Source organism: Magnolia sinica, chromosome 17 (assembly GCF_029962835.1).
Source record: "Magnolia sinica isolate HGM2019 chromosome 17, MsV1, whole genome shotgun sequence".
NCBI classification, from domain to species: Eukaryota; Viridiplantae; Streptophyta; class Magnoliopsida; order Magnoliales; family Magnoliaceae; genus Magnolia; species Magnolia sinica.
Genome location: NC_080589.1, coordinates 67,286,858 through 67,307,883, shown reverse-complemented (window position 1 = coordinate 67,307,883; position 21,026 = coordinate 67,286,858). Strand labels below are relative to the sequence as shown.

Below are 21,026 nucleotides of genomic sequence, written 5' to 3'. Positions count from 1 at the left end.
AGTCTGTGTGCATAGTGAGCACCGAGGGGAGAGTCAGTGCGCGCATACACATCACATGTCTCTGCAGGTGCAACCGAATTACTTTCATCGTATCATGCATTTCAAAATGTGCTCTTAGAAATTCCCAATCTAAAAGGCTGGTGAAATTCTCATAAAAGATCCTTAGATTAGATGGTGGAAGATGTGTGCACACCAAACTCTCGGTGGACACCGTTCGCACTGAAGCTATGCTCTCTTTATTTAAATAAATAAAATGCAATTTAATAACAGTTGGGGTGATAGGTTGACTACAGGCATAGAACCACATCTAAAATAAAAGAAAGCTATAGCTCTTTTGGATGGAAAATGATAGGGTTGAGCCAGTCAAACTCTAGTAAGGTAGAGCACCAATCAGTATATGCCATGTGGCACACTAAAAGCATTTTTCATTAAGAAAATTTTAAAAAATGCTTTTTAAATGCCGGTGGTTGGTGATCTACCTTATTACAATTCGTCCGGCTCTACTGTAGCATTTCTGGTTTTGTACAAAGAGTTACTAATGTGGGAATCCTCTCCCTTTATACTCTCGTTTTATCTTCTTTTTTTTTTTTTTTGATTTATTAGTATTTTTTTTTTTTTTAATTACCTGCTTTTTCTCCACCTTAGCTAGTAATCTATGAGGGTGCCAATGGGCTGTTTTTGCGCCAGGCTCGGCTTGACACTGAAGACCCAACAACCAAGCCAGGGCCCAAAAATTGTTGGTCCCAGGCCTGACTTTTCCTCGGCCTGAAAATTGATTAAATAAACGCTGGGAAGTGGCCTATCCAAAGAAAGAAATGTCAAACAACCATGTATAGTTGCTGCTCCCAATATTCTAAGACTTGATCCTTTGCTCTGATACTATGTCAAGCCACCACTTTCTCTAAAAACTCAAGCCACTCGAAGATGACACATCAATATAATATATATATATATATATATATATATATATATATATATATATATATATATATATATATGCGACCGCATATGCGATTGTGCGATCGCATATGCGCACACGCATATGCAATCCCATCATACGTGATGTGGATCCAAAATCTGAACCGTTCATGTGAAGCTATATATATATATATATATATATATATATTTCTCTTCATCATGATCATTTGTGGGCTTCATGACATGAGTCCCAGGCCCAACTAGTGAAATATGATATCCTCTATGGACGGTGAAAATAAGTCTATTAAAAAGTCTATGCATGGATGATGAAATCTTTGAAGTGGGATTTAGCCACGTCACTCATCTAGGTTAAGGTCCAATACATGAATGGTCTGGATCAGCACATGCCAAGAAAATAGGGTAAGAAATCCTAACAACCGCCAATTCATGAGAGAGCTACTAAGCAAAGGGCTTGAGCGAAAAAGTGCTGGGCTTGGACTACATGCCAGGCCCGTTAGGCCGTATCTATGCTTATTAGACGTGACCACGATCTCATTTTAGAACGGTAACTTCTTCAACTTTGGACCGTTTGGATACAAGTACAAAAGGGTTTTCTAATCAAGTTAGAAATCATCCGGCATGACTTTCTATTTTTAATAAATTTTGCTATTTTAAATAAATTCAGGTTTGGTTGAATTAGGATGAACATTATTGAATAATAAAATTTTGAATTTTTTTCTTGTAGATTTTAGGACTTTTTACTACTTAAGGAAGATGGTGATCTTCTTCATTGTTATTTCACACTCTCCTACATCAGGTGCCCATTTTACACAACGGCTTTCTGTAACCATTTTTTAATACCATGGATCAGCCTGATTCTTTTGTTAGGGAGATTATCGTGATGGGTTGCACCTATTGGACAGCTTGGATATCATACACAGGACATGTGTCCCACACAATACTCGACATTTTGAAAATAATAATAATAATAATAATGCAACTTTAAAAGGAAAAAATGACAAGGGCACCTTGACCATTTCACTACGTTTTCAGACTTCAAAAAAGCCAAGTATTGCTTAGTAAAATCAGTATACTTGAGAAAATTTGCAGCAAAAATCCTTTTATTTGTTCTTGAACTACTCAAGGCTGGTTTCAACCCCTATCAACTGACAGTGAAAATTCACACCAGAAAAGGTCCGTGCATTTTTCAACAAATAATACGAGTTTATAAGATTCCCAAATCCTACGCATATATTCCTACATTCAAGAACAGATGCCAACATGTCAGGTGTGATATCCAATCTGCTCATCAGGTGGGCCCCATCGTGTATGTACACTGACCCAGCACACAGGCCATTAGAAACATGGCCCACCTGATGAGCAGACCGGCCTGATTTTTGGATTTTGCACCTGTGTACAATGTGGAGCACGTGTGTGCATATGGGTGCTCAGAATTTTCTGTAAATTCAACCAGAAAAAAAAAAGAAAAAAAAAGATCTAGTAAAACCCAAGTTACAATGGCAATGAGTTGCAGTCTTACCTTCAAACTAGAATTATAGGATTACAGCATTGTCTCCTTCTCCTCCTTGCTTTCTTTAGAATCCGTTTTGTCTCTTCCCTCGCATCTTCCATCAAGTGGTTCCCCTTGCCTGTCATCAAAAGCAAAAAAAAAAAAAATGTTTTATTCAGACATATAGATCAGAAAACGTGCGTTTGGATGCACTGCTGAATTTGAATTGCAGCTATTAGCTCAATAGGGTGGGAATAACCAAAATCTAATTTCCTTCCATAGGATTCAAGTTGGATTGAAACAATCTCAAACTGCAACTAAGGGGGCCAAGTCCTCCCGTCATGCAATTCAGTTGTGCATCCAAATGCAGACTATAGCAGTTATCCATATAGAGTCCGGATCCAATATCAATGCTTCTTATTTAAGCTCAATGTACAAATCGAGGTGCGGGACTTGCTGTGATGTTTTACTGACATCTGGTCCATACATCATGTGTACGGTGTATTAGCCTCTCCTGATCTCCTTGGGTTCCAGAACCCAGGTCGATCCAAAACTTAAGGTGGGCCACAACAGGCACATTCATGATTAAAACCTCTAAAACCATGTGTTGTGGCCCACCTGAGTTTTGGAGTTGCCTGATTTTCTTGGGTATCCACTCATCCTAGTAGGATCCATCTTCTGAATGGATTAGATGGATTATACAAAGCACAGTGGGCCCCAAACACAATCTAGAAGTTTTTTTTTTTTAATGGTGAGTCTCCAACACAACTGTTCACTGTAGTGTGACCCACCTGATTATTGGATCAGCCTGGTTTTGGAGTGCAAAGGAGAGAAATAGGAGTTTGAAAGGATGGATGGACTGGTTGTCATTAAAAACATCAATGGGCCACACAGGTAGATTTGTACATTAAACTTAAAAGTAGAAACATTTGCAGTAGATCCAGCCTCATTCATTGATAGGCTTAAATACAAAGGAAATTGAGCCAGTGGCAAATCCAACACACAAATTAGTAGGCCCAGGTCCAACTTGACTTGAACCAGACTCATTTTCGACTGGTTAGTATGGACCGCTCTAGCCTGACTACCGCATGGTCATACAAAGGGTATGCCTACAACTAACCGAGCAGCATGGGGAGAACATGCATTAGATCCACCCTATCCATCAGATGCACCAACCATTTTCACCATGAATCTCAAAATCAGTCCAATCCAAGAATTAGGTGGGCCACATCATAGGGAACAGTGTAAAATCATGCCGAAAAACACTAAAATTCACATGGCATGGCCCCCACGAGTCTTAAAATGGCATCTGATTTTCGAAGAATCCATTCATCATGGTATGACATATCAGATGAGTGGATTGGATGGCATATACACACCATGGTGGACCTCACACCCAATTTGGACAATTTTAATGGTATGACTTCCCAATCTCTACTGTTCCCAATGGTGTAGCCCACCTCAGGTTTGAATCGGCCTCATGTCCGGGCATAGTTCAATGTTCAGCCCGGTTGGGTGTACTCAAAGATTCGACCCAACTCAAGACTCGATATTTAATAAAATTATAAATTAAATTCCATTATTAGAAATAGATACTTAAAATAGCTGTAGCTAGTATTAAAAATATAAAATAGATGATTAGCAATAAACTCATTGGACCTCCCACAGGCTAGGAACAGCTATGAACATGTCTTAGAGGCTAGGGTTCTATTCCCACTTCCTTTGTTTTACCTTTTACTGCCAATGATACTCGGCAAAACTGGGTGACTCTGTTTGAGTCGACTCAACGAGTCTTCCCAAGTCAGGATCGGGTCCGCACAAGACCGAGTTTCCCATAGACTCGACTCAAAATATTGCCAAGTCCAGTTGATTCAGCTAAGTTTCAAGTCGAATCAGTGAGTTTTACAACTGTGTCTTTGTACCCTGCTCCAAACACAGGTGGCACACTTGATGGATGGGGTGGATTTCATCCACTCGAGCAAAGAGTCACAGCCCCACATGGCTACACGTAGTCAGGCAAGCGTTTCAAACTAGTACAGTTAAAGATGTTTGGGATTAAAATCTTCTGTTAGTTTTTATAAGATCTTTATAAACAGATTGGCTAAGGGTCAGCCAGAGCTGGCCCTGTTTACCAGATAGCCCTCATTTTCAAGCCTGAACCTGACCCATGACCAGGCTGTCAGGCCGCCAGGCTTGGCCTCTTCTACAAGCCAAGGGACAGGTCTTCACAACATAGTTTAAAAACCTGAAAACTTGACTCGACTCAATGTTCCTCCGAGTCAAGTCTACTCATAGAATAGACCTGACTCAACTTCTTCTTTTTCAGTTAGCACGTTAGTACACACCCCATTATTAGCCACAGCCCACTTGGGAATCGATACCAAGACCTCAGTGTTGAAACGAGGTCATCTCCCCTCAGTCTACCACTTGAGCTATGGATCGGTGTGTATCAACCTGACTCGACTTGATATTTGATTATTATAAATTACAAATATCTAGAAGAGTACAGAATATTTAACATAGTTACATTATAAGTATTTTAAAATGAGAAATAGGTACCCATTGCATAGGTTGCTGGGAAACTAGCTCTAGGAATACATATGAAGTTGGTTACCTATTTCCTTTTCCTCAAGCAAGAAGGAAAAGCCTCCATCAATCTCCTCATCTGATTCGATGAGTACTCTACAATCTTGTTCCTGCATAACCAACATTTTCATCAAATGGACTTCCAAAAGACCTTGCCATCACCGTACTTTCAGTATTTTAAGGGCCGCCCCTTCATTCAAACTAAGGGCAGTGATTCAGTGAGCTGCTCCTCATGTGAGGGGGCAGAACACATGACAGAGGCCTGTGCATACAGCGCACATGTCAGAGATCCAAGCCGTTCATCAGGGAAAGCACAGGTGAATATGCAACCAAAATCAGGGCAGAACACGAGATTATTATTTTTATTTTATTTTTTTGGAAGGCAGCATTTCATACATGATAGCTTACATAGTTGTGTTCAATTTTCACCATTCTGTTCTATACCATCAACAGGAACAGACATTTCACCTTAGCCTAAAGACCACTGTGTGTGCCCTTTTATAAATTTGGGAAACAAAAGCTTCAAGATAATCGCATATTAGAAAGGCAAAGAGCATAATGATCTCTTCCCAAAAAACGATGAGAAAGCTGAGAAGTACCTGTTTCATGATAGTAACTTCTTCCTGTTTGAGCTCTATAGTATGTTTGGTATCAGTGAAAGCCACTGTTTTTGGTTTTAACGGCTTCTCTACTTCTATATTCGGAATCAACCCCCTCCTCGTACAGAACTTCGGAGGTGCAACTGGACTGAAATCAAGAAAATTCTCTGAAAAATAAGCGTAAAGACCATGATGCTCGGGTCCTTCAGAAAACTAAAAAAAGTACAGTTATATCTGTTACATGAGATTCGAAATCGACATCTACACAGGCGTTGAACTCTACACCTACGATTTGTGTAGAATCTAAAGAGGACCATACCAGCTAGGCTACAGTTTCTGAATAATTTTAACTTGAATGTTAGGACCAGGCAACTGAGCATGCAGGTCCACCCCACTATGTGCTGGTCTTGGGCCTGATTTTTAGGCCAATGGATCAGTCACTGGCCTGAATTTCGGCCTAATTAATGACTATAATGTGACCAATAAGTGGGTCAAGCTCAAGTCTGACATATAGAATGACTAGTGAGCAGACTGAGCCCAGTGCTACCCCTATCAGTTATGCTTAGATTTGTAACTAATCTTTTGCTACCTGAATCACATAACTTAGGTTTTTGAGGATTCCCTATGCGCAATTTTTGGTCTATTTGCAGTAAGGGGCACAGTTTGGATGGGTCGGGTCAGGTTGAGGGTCAACCTGAGCCCAACCCAACATCAAACTGGATCAACCTGTGGCTTGAGTGAACCCAAGCCCAGACCACTTTACCATATCCCCAACCCTAACCCATCTTGGGTTGGGTTTGGTCTACATAATTTTCAAGTGCCTAGGTATCATCCGTCAGGCTCTACTAGAGTATCAAAACTCTCATCAGTAACTATATGTGGAATACAAGGTTGGGTTTGGGTTGAGTTGGGTTGCCCAAGGCCTCAACCCGAGACAAATGAGCCCAACCTAACCCGGGTTGAGGTTGAGGATTTCCAGCCCGAGCCTAAGTGGAACTCAACCCAACCCCATCAAAATTTTTGGTTTGGGCCAGCTGGGTTTGGGTTGAGCTTGACCCAAGTTGCAACCCAACTTATATAATGCAGGGGCATTTTCACACCGGGCTCAAGTGGGGTTGCCTATGGGATGCAGAGGCACACTCAAGGTGGGCAGCCCGTGTGAGGCGGGTGGCTCGTGTGAGGCAGAACCCATGTGATGTGGAGCCCACAACGGGGTTCGGCCAAGGACCTAACCCATGGGATGTGGGGGCTGGGCTATGAGATAAAGGGATTGATTTGCCACACTTTATCAATTTGAGCTTTTAGAGCAAGTGGTTAGTTGTCCTGCATCATTATAGTTGCACAAAGAATAAAGGTAAACGTCAACAAATTTGGGTATAGGAGCAGGGAAGCTTGTTTCGAAATATCAGCAAGTAAAAACATGTAGGAAGCAGGAGTGAGAGCATGATTTCAACGTGTGATTAGAAGTGGAGTACCACCAAGATGGAAGGTTTGTGCAACTATGGGTATACTCAGCTCACATGCGTGTAAACTAAACTTGACAGAGCTAAACACAGCAGAATTAAGGTGATATTTGCAATATTTTAAACATAAAGGCATTTAAGGGACATCAATGTATTGACCCCAGTCAATCCCACCAACAGCTGTCACCTAAGAACTACATTCTTTTCTCCTATTTTGAAGAAAAATTAGCAAGCAACTGTCAGTGAACAAAAATATCTGAGGAATAACTATCGCTTGGAGCCGTAAGAATGAATCTGATTGCTGACAACACTCTAATAAAATAAGTTTCCCTTGTCAAAAAACGTTGAATGACGCCAACTTGAAAAGGACTGAACATGTATATCCGGCAGAGCTCAAGAATTTTTGGGATTTGTTGCAGAAAAATCAATTAGCAAATTTTGGGAATTCCATTTTCTTCAAGTAACCTCCTCAACTACAATGATACTTGTGTGGCTTATGTACCATCTAAGCAAAGCAATAACAAAAAATAAATGAACCATGAATTACAATCATACTTTTCCATAACGGGTTGCTGCTTTTTTAGGGATGGGGTAGCGATGCAGCTTTTCCTCTGTGCATTTGTGAGAACCAGTAAGAAACTAAAAAGATTTGCAAAAGAAACATGAACAAATTATGAAGGGATGTAGCATAAAAGGAACAGTTAAATTATCAATATGGTGGGGAAAAAAATTACTACCTTTGGTGGCTGAACAGCACGCGGTTGATGGTTCTCATTGAGAGGCTTCATGCTACTGATAATAGCCTGCCAGGAATTCAAGAATCTAAGAACTACCACGGAAAATATGATGCACCCAAAAAATGAGAAAATGTGAGCACTCCACCTGCCTTTTCAATTAAATTTATTAAATATTTTACAGTTTACTGGGAACAAGAAACTTCTTTACTCTGCAGGTATATGACATCTTACTCTTAAAAGTTCAGAGACATTTCTGTCATTGTAGAAATAGCAACTTCTTCTTTTTAATAATAAAAAGCAACCATTTGAATATATCCCTAGCCCTTTGGCTTTTTTCTGTTTTCAATATACTCGTTACCATAAAATAAAACAAAAAACAAAAAAACAGCAATTTCAATATCGAAAAATCTTGAAAACATTTATCAGAGGAGTGAGAGATTGTTCACACCAAAAGAGAAGGATGTGATCCTATGGTGTACAAATGTGGGAGTGCTTCACACACACCCAAAAGGACATGATCTTATGGTGTATAAATTTAGAAGTGCTTAAAATTCGTACCATTTCTTTGATGAAGGTCTGATAAAGTTCATTTTGGAGCTTCAATAGTCGTGTCTCGATTTGAACAGGCAGTGCTGAAAGTGTGGATTCAATCTTATCTAATTTGTGCTGATTTGATTCCTTTCTCAATTGATCAGATATAGCCTTCAGATTTACATCAAGACTGGCTTTGATATCATCCTCTCCCTTGAGCTTATTATTCCATTCAATGCCAAAGTAAGTCTATATTCATGAATATAACAAATACAAGAAACAGCTCGATAAAGCAAGTAAAAAGACAGAAAACCACATGGTCTTACCACCAACTGCAAGGAGTTATCATGAACAATCATTTTTTGCTGTATACCACCCACTACAGAAGAATACTGAAATTTGCCAAAATTAGTTGAATTGTACCCATTTTCAAACAGCCTTTCTTGGTGGTAATATAATGCTAAGGAAACCAAAATATTAATACAGCAAGTTGGAAAACATGATAGCATTCCTTCGGCAGACCATATTCTAGGGAATCATTTGGAATATATTTAATTTATAAAAGATGCTGTAAGTTATTGCCAGCACTTGCTTCCATTTCATTTGATTCTCTCGAACTGAGATATTATTTCCAACACTTGCTACTAATTAAGGATTAAATAAACTCCACCTGGCAGCGAATCTCAAACAGCGGGGTCATGGCTGTGATGTTGATGATGACAAAGGTGATGAATTAAGGACTTAATCAATCCTTAACACTGTTTAAACATTTATAACGTTCAGACATTTTTATATGCTTGAAAAAATCCTAGTTGCATGGGTTTTTTTTTTTTTTTTTTGTTCATGTCGGTACATTGGCATACAAACTATCAACATGGAACTAAAGTAAAACCAAACAGAAGCTATCCAAACCAGTGTTGAAAATGGAGCGTAGCGTATTGCATAGCATGTAGCCCTCTATAGCGTGTAGCCTAAGCTACACATACTTATATTTTTTAATTAAAAATAGAGAAATATGGTGAATACTAAGAATAAACATTTAAAAAATAAAAAATAAAATAAAATAAAATAGCCTAAAAAATGCTTTATTTTTCTAGTAAAAGCAAACCAATCCACTTATATTTAAACCAAATCAAATCGCTATCACATCAACAACTTTCTAAGCAAACTACTTTGATTAATGATGTCTAATTGAAACCACAAGTCACAACCCACAAATATAAGCTGTACTATAAAATTTCATGAGTTTAGAGTATTAAGTACAAATATCACATTCCTCAAAAGGCTCAAATTTCAAACAACACTAAATCTACTAGGCTCTAGACTCTAACTCTAAAAGTCACTAACTCTTGATGAGGTCATCTTCATCATCTACTAAATCCTCATCATCTAATAGATCACCATCGTTGTCGTCGTCCTCCTCATCCATTTTGTTGTCACCATGTCTAGCCCTTTCATCATCGGCATCAGCATCTACATCATTCACTTCATGAACAGTCTTGCCCATATGAGCAAAAAATCATCCTAGAGGACCACCTACGCATTAAAGAAAGAGATTCGTGGTTTTTCTTCTTTTTCTTCTTTTTTTTTTTGTGTAAAAAATGTTCACGTAAAACGTAATCTTGAAAGTTGGAAGCTATAACTAGAAAAACTTACTTAAATAAGTTGTAGCCTTTCTTTTATAAGTTTCATTTAAGGAAGGGAGAGGGTTAGGGGAACAGGGAGGAATTGAACCACTAGATGTTGATGGTGCATTGCTGCTAGCTAGCTCATCAAACTCCGGAATAGTTACAATAGGGCTGAAAGTCGGGCGGGTTGGTCGGGTTGGTGCTCAACCCTAGCCCAACCCAAGGTTACTATACCTCAACCCTAACCCAACCCAACCCAACCTCGGGTTGGGAATTCTCAACCCAAGCCCAACCCAAGTGAGCTCAGTCGAGTTAGTCGGGTTGTTCGGGCAGATACATGCTAATATTTTCATTATTACACTAGTCTATCATATTTCAATACACGTTTTATTTTTTGTATCTATAATTTTATTAATTATATACGTAGTTATTTATCATAAAAAACTTCATTTTTCCTAAACAAACAAGCTAAAATATAGGAAAACTACTCGTGTAGCACACAATCTATTTGGGAGAGAGAAATCCGGCATATATTGTTAGCTTGAGTCATTGGAAATGATGTGGACCAATGAGACTCAACAACACTGAAATTTCCTATGCCTTCAACACAGACGATCCATACTCAATTATAATTTATAAATAACTTATATGTTGTTTGGGTTCGGGTTGGGTCGGGCAACCCAAGACCTCAACCCGAGCCTGACCCAAGTTTTATCGGGTTGGTGTTTGTATAACCCAAGCTCGTGATCGGACTCGATATATCTTGCCCAAGCCCAACCCAATGTCGGGTCGGTCACGGGTCGGTCGGGTTGAACCCACCCAACTTTCAGCCCTAAGTTACAAAAGCACTAATATCAAATGCCATGTTTTGATCTTCAACCCATGATGAATCATTTAGAAGAACAGGGTCTTCTTTCTTAACAATCCACTCATCATCTGAAGCAATGTGGTCAATCAATATAGGATCCATTGTCGCCCTCCTCTTCATACTTCTTTCCTGCAATTTCATATTATACATCACATATACTAGAGAGTTTATCTTTTGTTGCTCTAGCCGATTTCTCCTCTTCGTGTGAATCTATCAATACAATATCATGATTTACGTCAATTGTCAAACATTTGCTAGTGCACTAAATAACAAATTTAGAATATCAAAGAGTACAAAAGTCACCTACTCAAAAGTACTCCGATTTCTCTCACAGCCAGAAGCAAATGCATGTGATGCTTAAAACCCAAATTGCAAACCTTGTAAGTTGTGGTGTTCTATCTCCAAAGCGTGCCCACCAATCAGCTACACAAATTACTTAGAAATTAACGAATGCTTTAACCTACTATAGAAATATAGTATCCATAAAAATGAAAATAAAAATCACCTAGGGAACACCTCATCATGGTATCAAGTGCCAACTGAGAGCCAAAATCCCCTCTTCTAAAATCATATTCATCCAACTAAATACCAGCATCCTCAAGCTCATTCCTATTAGGGATCATCCTATCAATGCACTCCAATAACCCTCTTTTTATCTTAGGGAGTGTAGAGAACTTATCTGAGTATCGTATCTGAGGATTCAAATAGTACCCAACTGCATGTAGAAGACAATGAAGTTGAGGAATCCTCTCATCAATCTTGTTCCAAATTGGAACATATCTCATTTTTACATTATTGCAATTCAATGCAATATTCTCCTTTGCCGAGTCCATCAATTCATAAATAAAGCTCGTTGTTGGCGTCTCTTTTGAATCTATTTCTCTCAAAACACTTACTAAAGGCATGATGCTCTTAATGCATAAAGCGACTTACGGCCAAAACTTTGGATCAAACATTATGATAGCCCGTGCCTTCACTCCCTTTAGTATTTTTAGCCCAAGAACACAAATATCATTGATCCGATACAAACATGGCTTGAAGACCCTTCTTTTGCTTGTAAATACTTTAAAGGATGAGTTAAGTTGTTGCAAAGCGTGTCACCAATAGCCGTAAAAGCTCATTATTATTCGTGAAGCTTCTCATCATGCTGAGAACAATTCAACGCCCATAAATAAATTTGGTCATTATTCTTGCCTTTTCAAGCGTTTTAGAAAACATTTTTATTTTTTTGATCCTCCAACATTAAGTCTATGCAATATGCAACACATGGAGTCCAATATATCTTTCTTATCTTCTCCATCACCTTCTTCCTGGCACGCTCATAGCTTGAATGGTTATTTGTGATAACCTAAACCACATTTTGCTCTTCAATTTCTTCTGCAATATCATTAAGATATTTAAACAACAAATTTTCATCTTTAATTGAATCTGAAGCATCAATAGACTTGTAAAACATTGTTCCAGCCCGACTATTTATCAAGAAGTTGATGACGCTTCTATTATTTGCATCTGTCCAACTATCAGACATAATTGAGTACCTATAAGCTTTCCATGAATCTTTGTATGCTTTCATTAAATTATCATTATTAGCAACCTCCTCCTTTGGTATCCATGTTGTCATCTCATGCATGAATAGTGGCTTCAATCCCTACCCAAACTTTCCAATAGCCTCACACATATCCGAAAAGCATGGGCTATTGCATAGGTTCAATGGCAAAGCATTCCCAAAAAAAAATCTCTCAATCGCCCTACATACTTCTTTTCTCTCTTCAATGTGTCGTTGTTCACTGCTAAGAAACAGGTCCATAGGACCCCTTGCTCTTACCGTTGACTGGTTACCAAAAGATCCATCGCCAGTCTCAAACACATCATTACCCCCCCCCCCCCCCCCACCCAAAAATAAAATAAAATCACGAAACACCTCATTTTTTAATCTTTTTCATCATGATACTCTCTTAGACCCTTTATACACTCCTCCTTTGCTTCTTGTGTCACTTTTGGGCACGGCCTTATCCCATTGAAGGTTGCAGCCAAGTGATGCTTTAGGCAAGTCATGCCTCCTGAACATCTTTTACCACAAAATTTACAAAACACGTAGTCCTCGTGGATTATCAGCCACATATTTCCATGCAAAATCTCTGTCTCTCTTTTCCCTCGGACATCTCTTTCTCTTTTTTAGTTTACTGAAAAACAAAAAAATTATAAGTCCAACAAGTCACAAACTCGCAAAACATAATAGATGACAATTGTCAAATAACCTATTAACATTTTAGTATTTCACCATAGAGAACAATGGACAGCCACATGATAGAAAACAAGACCTAGAAACAATGGACAGTCACACCTAGGAAAAAAAAGGGGGGGACCAACCAACATCATCACGTGGACACCACACATTACACCACGACAAACACTAAAAAACCACCACTGTAGAGTGGCGGCCCACATGATGGACTAAACAAGTTGGACTTAATGCCATACTCACACCACAGCAGGCCCCATGCATGTGAGCCACGACATAGAAAATAATGCACAACCCTCCAAACACCTCCACTGAAGTATGGTGGCCCACGTGATGGATCGCGTGCATTGCATACACACACCACAGGAGGCCCCACACATAGCAATGTCATAGAACAATCCTATCATACAACATTGCATAGGAACCGGCCTCCTAAAATAAGAAAAATCGAAAAAATCCCAAAAGAAACCACAAATCCTCATCCAAAATGAAAAAAAAAAAAAACGTGAAGAGATATTTAGTGGCAAGAACATACATCTATCAAGCTCAAAAAGAGATTCAATCAATCGAAACTGAATTTTTGAGCTTCATAGCCATATGTATGTGAAACGGGGGGAATTTGATTTAATTTTTTTCCTTCGTTCAGGCTCCAATGTTCTTGAAAATACAGTAAATGGACCTTCTTGCAGGTTCAATTCATCGACCAAAATTCCCCCTTCGATGACTTTATGGATCGAGAGAATCAACAATTTGGATTTGGGGGCTAGTCGGTTGCATGCGTCGAGTATCAGGGCTTTCAAAAGTGGCAAAGGCACCTCTTTCGATACCTTTCGACTTTTAAGACCACTTCTTTAAAATGTGAGTTTCACACCATTTACAATGTGCCATAAGTCCTCATCCGTCCACGTGGAGGCCCATTTATAGATGGTTAAGATTGTCTAAAATAAGTAGAGGAAAAGATATTCTCTCTACAATAGAAACCACAATTTGGATGGTCTGGATAACTCCACAACATTGCCACGTGTGAGAAGGACAGGTTAATACCATTTACATTCGTTGCTTAACTAATAACATTAAAATTGCCCCCTTTTTCCAATCAAACCACTATTTTGTCACGTCCGCTGCCTTACGCTATGGCCTGTAGCGAAATAGGCATTTTTTTTCACGCTAAGTAGCACACGACGCTATTTAAAACACTAATCCATACAACATGCAAGATAAAATACACATTTCAACAAATCCTGTAGAGGAGATAACATCATACTAGTTTCATTTATGTAAGAGTAAAAACTAAATGGAACAAAATTACATTGCCGGGTTTAACTCTTAGGCCCTGTTTGATAGACTCCCGTAGAGAAGACAACAGTAATTATGTATTGGAGATCTTCATCTCTGACACATGATGAATTCATATTAACAATGATTATGTATTAAAGACTAGGGAAGCAGATTGCCCTGAGCTCAGAATGGGCAGGAGCCCTGAGGGGCCACCATGATGTATGGGTTATATCTTCACTGTCCATCCATTTTTCCATACCATTTTAGGGTATATGCCCAAAAATGAGGCAGATCCAAAGCTCAAGTGGCCCACACATTGGGGATTAAACGGCCACCATTGAAAACTTCTCTGGAGCTGTAGAAGTTTTGGACCAAGTTGATGTTTGTGTTTTCCCTTCATCCAGATCCATGTGACCTTATGAACAGGTTGGATGGCACTTAACTATCATAGTGGGCCGTAGGAAGGTTTCAACAGAATGTCTCACTATCATTGCTACTTGTGGCATAGTCCACTTGAGCCTTGGATATGCCTCATTTTTGGGCTTATACCCTAAAATGATATGGCAAAATGGATGAACCATGAGTATATAACCCATACACCATGGTAGCCACTCGGAGCTCCGACCTGTTCTAAGCTCGGGACAAACAGGGGTAGGATGCAATCCGCTTCCAAAGACTAGTATCTTTAATACATAATTACTGTTAGCTAAAATGAGATGAAAACATTTTTAGGCGCCTACCAAACAGGGCCCTAATTAACCATGCCGCACAAGGGACATGTTGGTTGAGTAATTACAGTAAATAGTTTAGTCATTACAAGTTACAACCACAAGATTAGTAAGAAGTGAAGCCCATGGTCTGAGAACAACTTTTCTAGTTCCTGTTCTGATATAATATACTTACTCTCCAGTGATACTTCTTTAACTGCTTTGTTAACTTGCATGACGTCGCTCTGAACAGATTCTAGGACCATTCCCAACCTGTTTAATGAAGTTTCCATCAGTCCGATTCTGTGTTCAAGTTCCTCATTGACATGGCCTGTTCAGACAAATCAAAACTTAGCCTCTCCCAGGAGCAAACATACACAAAAACACAAGCTACACACAATGTGGCCTGCTTAACCCATGCATTGTTTTAAAAAGGCTAAAATTTTCTTGGTTAAAATTCCAATTAAAAAGGCTAAAATTTTCTTGTTTAAAATTCCAATTAGTGTTATTTTAGTCTTCTTGCATAAAAACGCCGGTGGGTTATGGATCATCCAAAGATCTTACAAGCTTACATCTATTATCTGGAGCAGAAGTTGAACTCCATCTGCGGATAACGTTGTTGGATGATCTCGACATTGGCATCTGATTATCTTCTCGCGTGTAAGTAACAGGCGCCAAGCAAGAAATCCTCTTCAACGAGTTGTCTTGAGAACCAAATCTCTAAATTTACAATGTGCACATGATTAGTCAAGAAGAAAAAGAAGTGTTGCTAAAGAAGTGAAGAAATAGCAACTCAAGAAGGATCTGGAAATTTTGGCAGCAGCAACAGAGATGGTAGCAAAGATTATACTCATCAATCCAAATATATACATCTAATATTTTCTTAAATTTGGCAAAAATTCTTGATAAATTTAAAAGCCAGTGGACTGCTATGAATTCCACAGTCAGTGTTGAGGTATTTCACCCAAACATGCACCCGTACACATGAAAAAAATGGATCTAATTATGCAGGATAACATTTCTTTTCGTTTATTTTTTATACCACACATCACTCTCATCCTGCACAATTTATTTACAAAAACTAAATATAATAATTCATGCATAGTGGAAACTCTCCATAATACCAAACTTCAAAAGTGAAATACCTGAGTGCAACTTGTCTTGAACAAAATTTGAATTAGTTTTTTGTGAATTTTTATAGAAAATGAAATATTATTATTTTTCTATGCTGGCAAATTTATCATAAATTTCTCATGGTATAGGAAAAGAAAGGCAACTTAAAGATGAATTCATCTAAAAGTCACACCTAATTCCTCCGAACCCTGGAATTTCAGGCAAAATTGGGCTTCCTAAAATATTCTCGATCGCTTTCAAAAATGAGAAGAAAAAAAAATTTAGCTTCAGTGAAAGCATTGACTCCTTTCAATTGTATCCTCACAACTCAATTAAGAGGAAATCAAAAGCATACCAAAGAAATGTATGATTGCTACTTATTCCTCTGAAACTTAGAAAATGATGGCAAAATCGAGTCTCTTATGTTTATTTGCCATGATCTGATCCAATATGGGAAAAACCAAAGCAAGTTCAATTTTCTTTTTCAAGTTCATCATCACAATCTCAAATAACAGGAAAATGAAAATAGAGATGACTTCATGCAAAATCACCACCCTAATTCATGTAAAAGATTATCATAGCTTCCTTGGAACTGACTAATTCATCTAAAAGATTACCACCCTAATTCATGAAAATGGAACTAACTAAATTATTATTTTTAGCTTAAAATCATGATCTTAAAATCGAGTTTCTTGCAGTAATTCACCACAATTTCTTCCAAAAAAGGAAAAACTCATAGCAAATTCGAGTTTTATTTAATTTTTTAAAATTTCATCATAATGTCATATTAGTAGGAAATGAAAATTAAATGGATCATAAATTCGTGTAAAATATATGGAAAATTAAGGCAATATCTAAGTTCCTTACATGTTCATTTGTCATAATTTCCTCTTGAGAATTCTGTGAGAGCTGAGACATTGACATGCCCTGTGAAAATGACTGTTGCGACTGCGACCAGAACTGCGAAGAACCCTGGCTTTTACTGAAAACCGAAGTATCTGCTCCTGGTGGGACCGCATTTCCTCTCCTGCACGAACAGAGTAAGGAAATCACCACAAAAGAAGACTATAAATGTGACTGGATCAGGTTTTCTTGATAGATCTGGACCTGGAATGCGGTGGAAGGACAGAAATGGAGCTCAGATCACAGGCCTTGTTGATCTTCAACTTCATTGTCTGAATTTCAGAGGATCATAATCTCCATAAATGCTATGTCTCCATCTACTGCTCGAAATCGTCAACAAATCATGTAGAAGTCAATTCCAGTGAAAAAGATTCAGGAAAACGATAAATCAATTCCAAGGATAAAGATTCAGGAAAACGATAAATCAATTCCAAGGATAGAGATTCAGGAAAACCCTATCGATTTAGTCTAGAGCTTCACGTGACGACTGGAGCCCCTGGAATTTCATCGAACGGATTGCAGATGACTGCATTCTGATGACCTTGAGCTTCGTCAGATGATCGAGGCCTGGATCAAAACCCTCACTTTGTTCGAAGACAGAAAAAAGGACTTCTACAACGTATTGATCTTCTTCGAACGATTTAAAAACCCTAGCTTCAGTGAGTCTGTAGAAGAGAGCTGTGCTTCTGTTTCTTTTCTGAATGGAAATTAAAATTTTGAAGGGCGGGGCGTTCGAGCTTTATATAGTGAGGAGTTTTAGCGGGAATTCCCTTTCCATCCCCTATCTTCTATTGAAATTCCCATTATATCCTCAAATCATTTGAGGACACGGTGCCCCTACCAGCCGGAAGCGGATAGCCTCAGACCCCGTCGGACCTTTGAGCGTCCGACCAGTCTGTGTGGGGCCCACCATGATGTATCTGTTTATCCACGTCGTCCATCCCCTTTATCATGTCATGTTAAGGTATTGCCCCAAAAATGAGCCAGATCCAACTCTCTAATGGACCACACCAAGTAAGACTTGTACATTTAATGCAACCCAAGCTTACTCTTTGGTGTGGTCCACTAGAACATTGTATCTGCCTCATTTTTGAACTGATTCCTTAACATGATGTGATAAAAGGGATGGACGGGGTGGATAAATGGATACATCATGATGAGCCCTTACATATACCTAAGGGCGTGTTTGGCAGGATGGATCCCATGGGATTAGGAGGAATGGGATGGTAAAATCCCGGGATATGCCAAACGAGTCAAACAGACCCGATGAACTCGTCCCAGGATATAGCAAACCCATGGATCTTAAACTAATTCACTGACATCACCGTCATTACCTTAAATTTGATCGCATCCCTCCTAATCTCGTTCAATCGGGCCGGGGGCGTGTTTGGTTGGACGGATTGGAAGGGATTGGAAGGTAAAATCCCGGGATATGCCGGGCGTACCAAAATGACTCAGTGAACTTGTCTAGGGATACAGCAATCCCATGGATCTTAAACCAATCCACTGACAGCACCATCATTACCTTAAAATTGATCCCATCCCTCCTAATCTCATTCAATCGTGCCAAGGGCATGTTTGGTTGGACAGATTGGAAGGGATTGGAAGGTAAAATCCGGGGATATGCCGGGCGTGCCAAAATGACTCAGTGAACTTGTTCGGGGATACAACGATCCCATGGATCTTAAACCAATCCACTGACAGCACCATCATTACCTTAAAATCCATCTCATCCCTCCTAATCCCATGGGATCCGTCCGACCAAATAGGTCCTAATTGGACGTTGCTAGGTTCGATTTGTGCCAGACACAGCGTGTGAGAAATATTGGTCGTTGATCAAGAAGCTTCTCTAGATTCGTCTGGTTTGCTCTACAAGTGACAACATGGTGGATGAGAAGGTGTATGTTTATAAAAAAGCATAAATAATACTTGGTGTGTATGTATGGCCCACCTGATGATTGGGCTAGGGGAAGGGTGTCATGGGAGTGAAAATAACACCTTCATATCACTATTTTCTTACTCTTCGAATACTTTTTCAAAATTTTGGGATGAAAATACACTTAAATACCTTTTTCATTTATCTGTTCATGTACTTGAACACCGAGTGATTGGCTTCTTTTACTACTTCACTTTGATGATCTTTTATGTTTTTTTACAACTCTTCGCGATCTATCATCCGTTACAACTATCCTTTGTTGTAGAAATTGTCACTTCTTCATCCTACTTTTACATATTATATTGAAATATTATTGTCTTGCGGAAATGATATATATATATATATATATATATATATATATATATATATATATATATTAAATATTCTAATAGAAATATGAGATAAAAAAATATTACAAATATTCCAACTTAAAAAGATGTGTTTTCTTATTTCTTAAAAAAATAATGATGAGATGGGTTTGCTTAGGAATAAATGGATAAAGAGGAAAAAATATATATAAAAGTAGAAGATAAAAAATCCACCAAGTAAGTTAGGCGATCATTCATAAATGTACACAACATGTAAAAGCCTATCAAGATGGTGAAAGCCTACTCTAAAATGAGAGATACAAGTTGATGGAACTAAACTCAGGCAAGTGGGTAGATCAACTCACTTCATACAATCACGCATCTATGCATCTTGCGGTATTCATCCATCCTTATTATTATTATTATCATGATGTACATGAATAGTGATTGGTTCACTCAATGGACTTGCCCAATTAACATTATATTGATGGAAAAATTGCATGAATTTAGTAGAATATGAAATAATTGCTCAAGTCTTAAGACAAAAAGATGAACCAATAGATCATCCAAACAACAACTTGTATTTATTTTGTTGATTTAATGCTCCAGTAATTTACCAAAGAAATAGGAAAAATATCCTTAAAAGAAAAGGCCATGGGTGGGAAAGATTTTAAAAATAAGGGAATGAAAATACTAAAAATAGAGGTTGGCAGGCTTTGAGGACCCATTGCTATGTATGTGTTTTCCATCTACCTCGTCCATTTATTTTTCTAGCTCATGTTTAGGATGTAAGCCAAAAGATGAGACAGACTTAAAACTTGAGTGGGAATGCCCACCATTGAAACATTCACGAGCACATTTAAGTTACGAACCATGATGGTAATTTTGTGTTTTCAGTCCATGCTAATGAGAATGACTATATGAACTCTTTGAATGGCATATAAACATCATGATGGACCTAGGAAAAGTTTCAACCCCCCTCATGCGCCCCACCTCAATGTACGTATCATATATCTACACTGTCCATCCACTTACAGGGAGCCCAAAAATTAAGCATATCCCATTCTCAAGTGGACCATACCATAGGAAAAAGTGGTGATTAGCCATTAACGGGTCACCAAAGCTTAGATAAAGTTGATATTTAGTTTCTTCCTTCATCCAGGTTCATGATACTTTTTCAACAGGTTCGATGGTAAATAAACATTACATAAACATTACAGTGGGCCTTAAGAATTTTTTAATGGCAAGGAGTTTAATCACCACTGTTTCCTATAACATAGCTCATTTGGGATTTGGATCTTCTTTATTTTTGGCTCATGCTTTAAAATAGCATGACAAAACGGATAAATGGCATGGATATAGAATAAATACAACAAGGTGGGCTCCATGGGAAGGGCCACACCATCTTGGGTGAGGCCACGCCGCACCTTTTCCCTTCTCCTTTTTGGATTGCATAACCTAACACTTGAAGGCAAAACGGATGAACGGGTTTAGGATTTCTCACAGAAAAGTCTGCCCCTTCCCTGGAGACTAGAGATGAGTTATATGATACTCGGTCTGTGTATGACTCCTGGTACGCAGGCACTTAGAAATTAAAACATGTGTAAATTGTGTATTCCGTTGTCACCCATTCAAAATCTCAAGAGCAGATCGGTTGAACAATCCAAACCTTTGATTTGTGGACACTTGGTTGTGGAAA

General features: G+C 38.6%; 1 protein-coding gene across 4 annotated transcripts; it reads right to left on the bottom strand.

Moving 5' to 3' along the window:
- Nucleotides 1–1,990: 1,990 nt before the first annotated feature.
- LOC131231895 (putative recombination initiation defects 3) lies at nt 1,991–17,772 on the bottom strand. 4 transcript variants are annotated; one of them, XM_058228245.1, is made up of 12 exons: nt 17,538–17,765; nt 17,288–17,403; nt 17,048–17,207; nt 15,640–15,787; nt 15,264–15,398; nt 8,671–8,723; nt 8,372–8,563; nt 7,814–7,879; nt 7,632–7,687; nt 5,614–5,761; nt 5,043–5,124; nt 1,991–2,567 (listed from the first exon to the last, which is right to left on the bottom strand). In XM_058228245.1, the coding sequence occupies exons 2-12, from the start codon at nt 17,350–17,352 to the stop codon at nt 2,461–2,463; spliced, it is 1,212 nt and encodes a 403-aa protein (XP_058084228.1). In that variant the 5' UTR covers nt 17,353–17,403; nt 17,538–17,765; the 3' UTR covers nt 1,991–2,460. The 4 variants fall into 4 exon arrangements, 2 of the variants coding, with proteins under 2 accessions (XP_058084228.1, XP_058084230.1); XR_009164556.1 differs by lacking the exon at nt 1,991–2,567 and having other exon boundaries at nt 5,037–5,124; nt 7,632–7,715; nt 17,538–17,771; XM_058228247.1 differs by lacking the exons at nt 1,991–2,567; nt 5,043–5,124 and adding an exon at nt 5,132–5,276 and having other exon boundaries at nt 17,538–17,772.
- Nucleotides 17,773–21,026: the final 3,254 nt, after the last annotated feature.

Excerpts from the sequence above, each read along its gene's own strand:
- LOC131231895 (XM_058228245.1), bottom strand. The coding sequence starts at position 17,352 with ATGAAGTTGAAGATCAACAAGGCCTGTGATCTGAGCTCCATTTCTGTC. Across the intron at positions 15,788-17,047 it reads AAATTATGACAAATGAACAT|AGATTTGGTTCTCAAGACAA; the intron begins GTAAGGAACTTA and ends TTGTAAATTTAG. Across the intron at positions 2,568-5,042 it reads GCTTGAGGAAAAGGAAATAG|GCAAGGGGAACCACTTGATG; the intron begins GTAACCAACTTC and ends TTTTGATGACAG.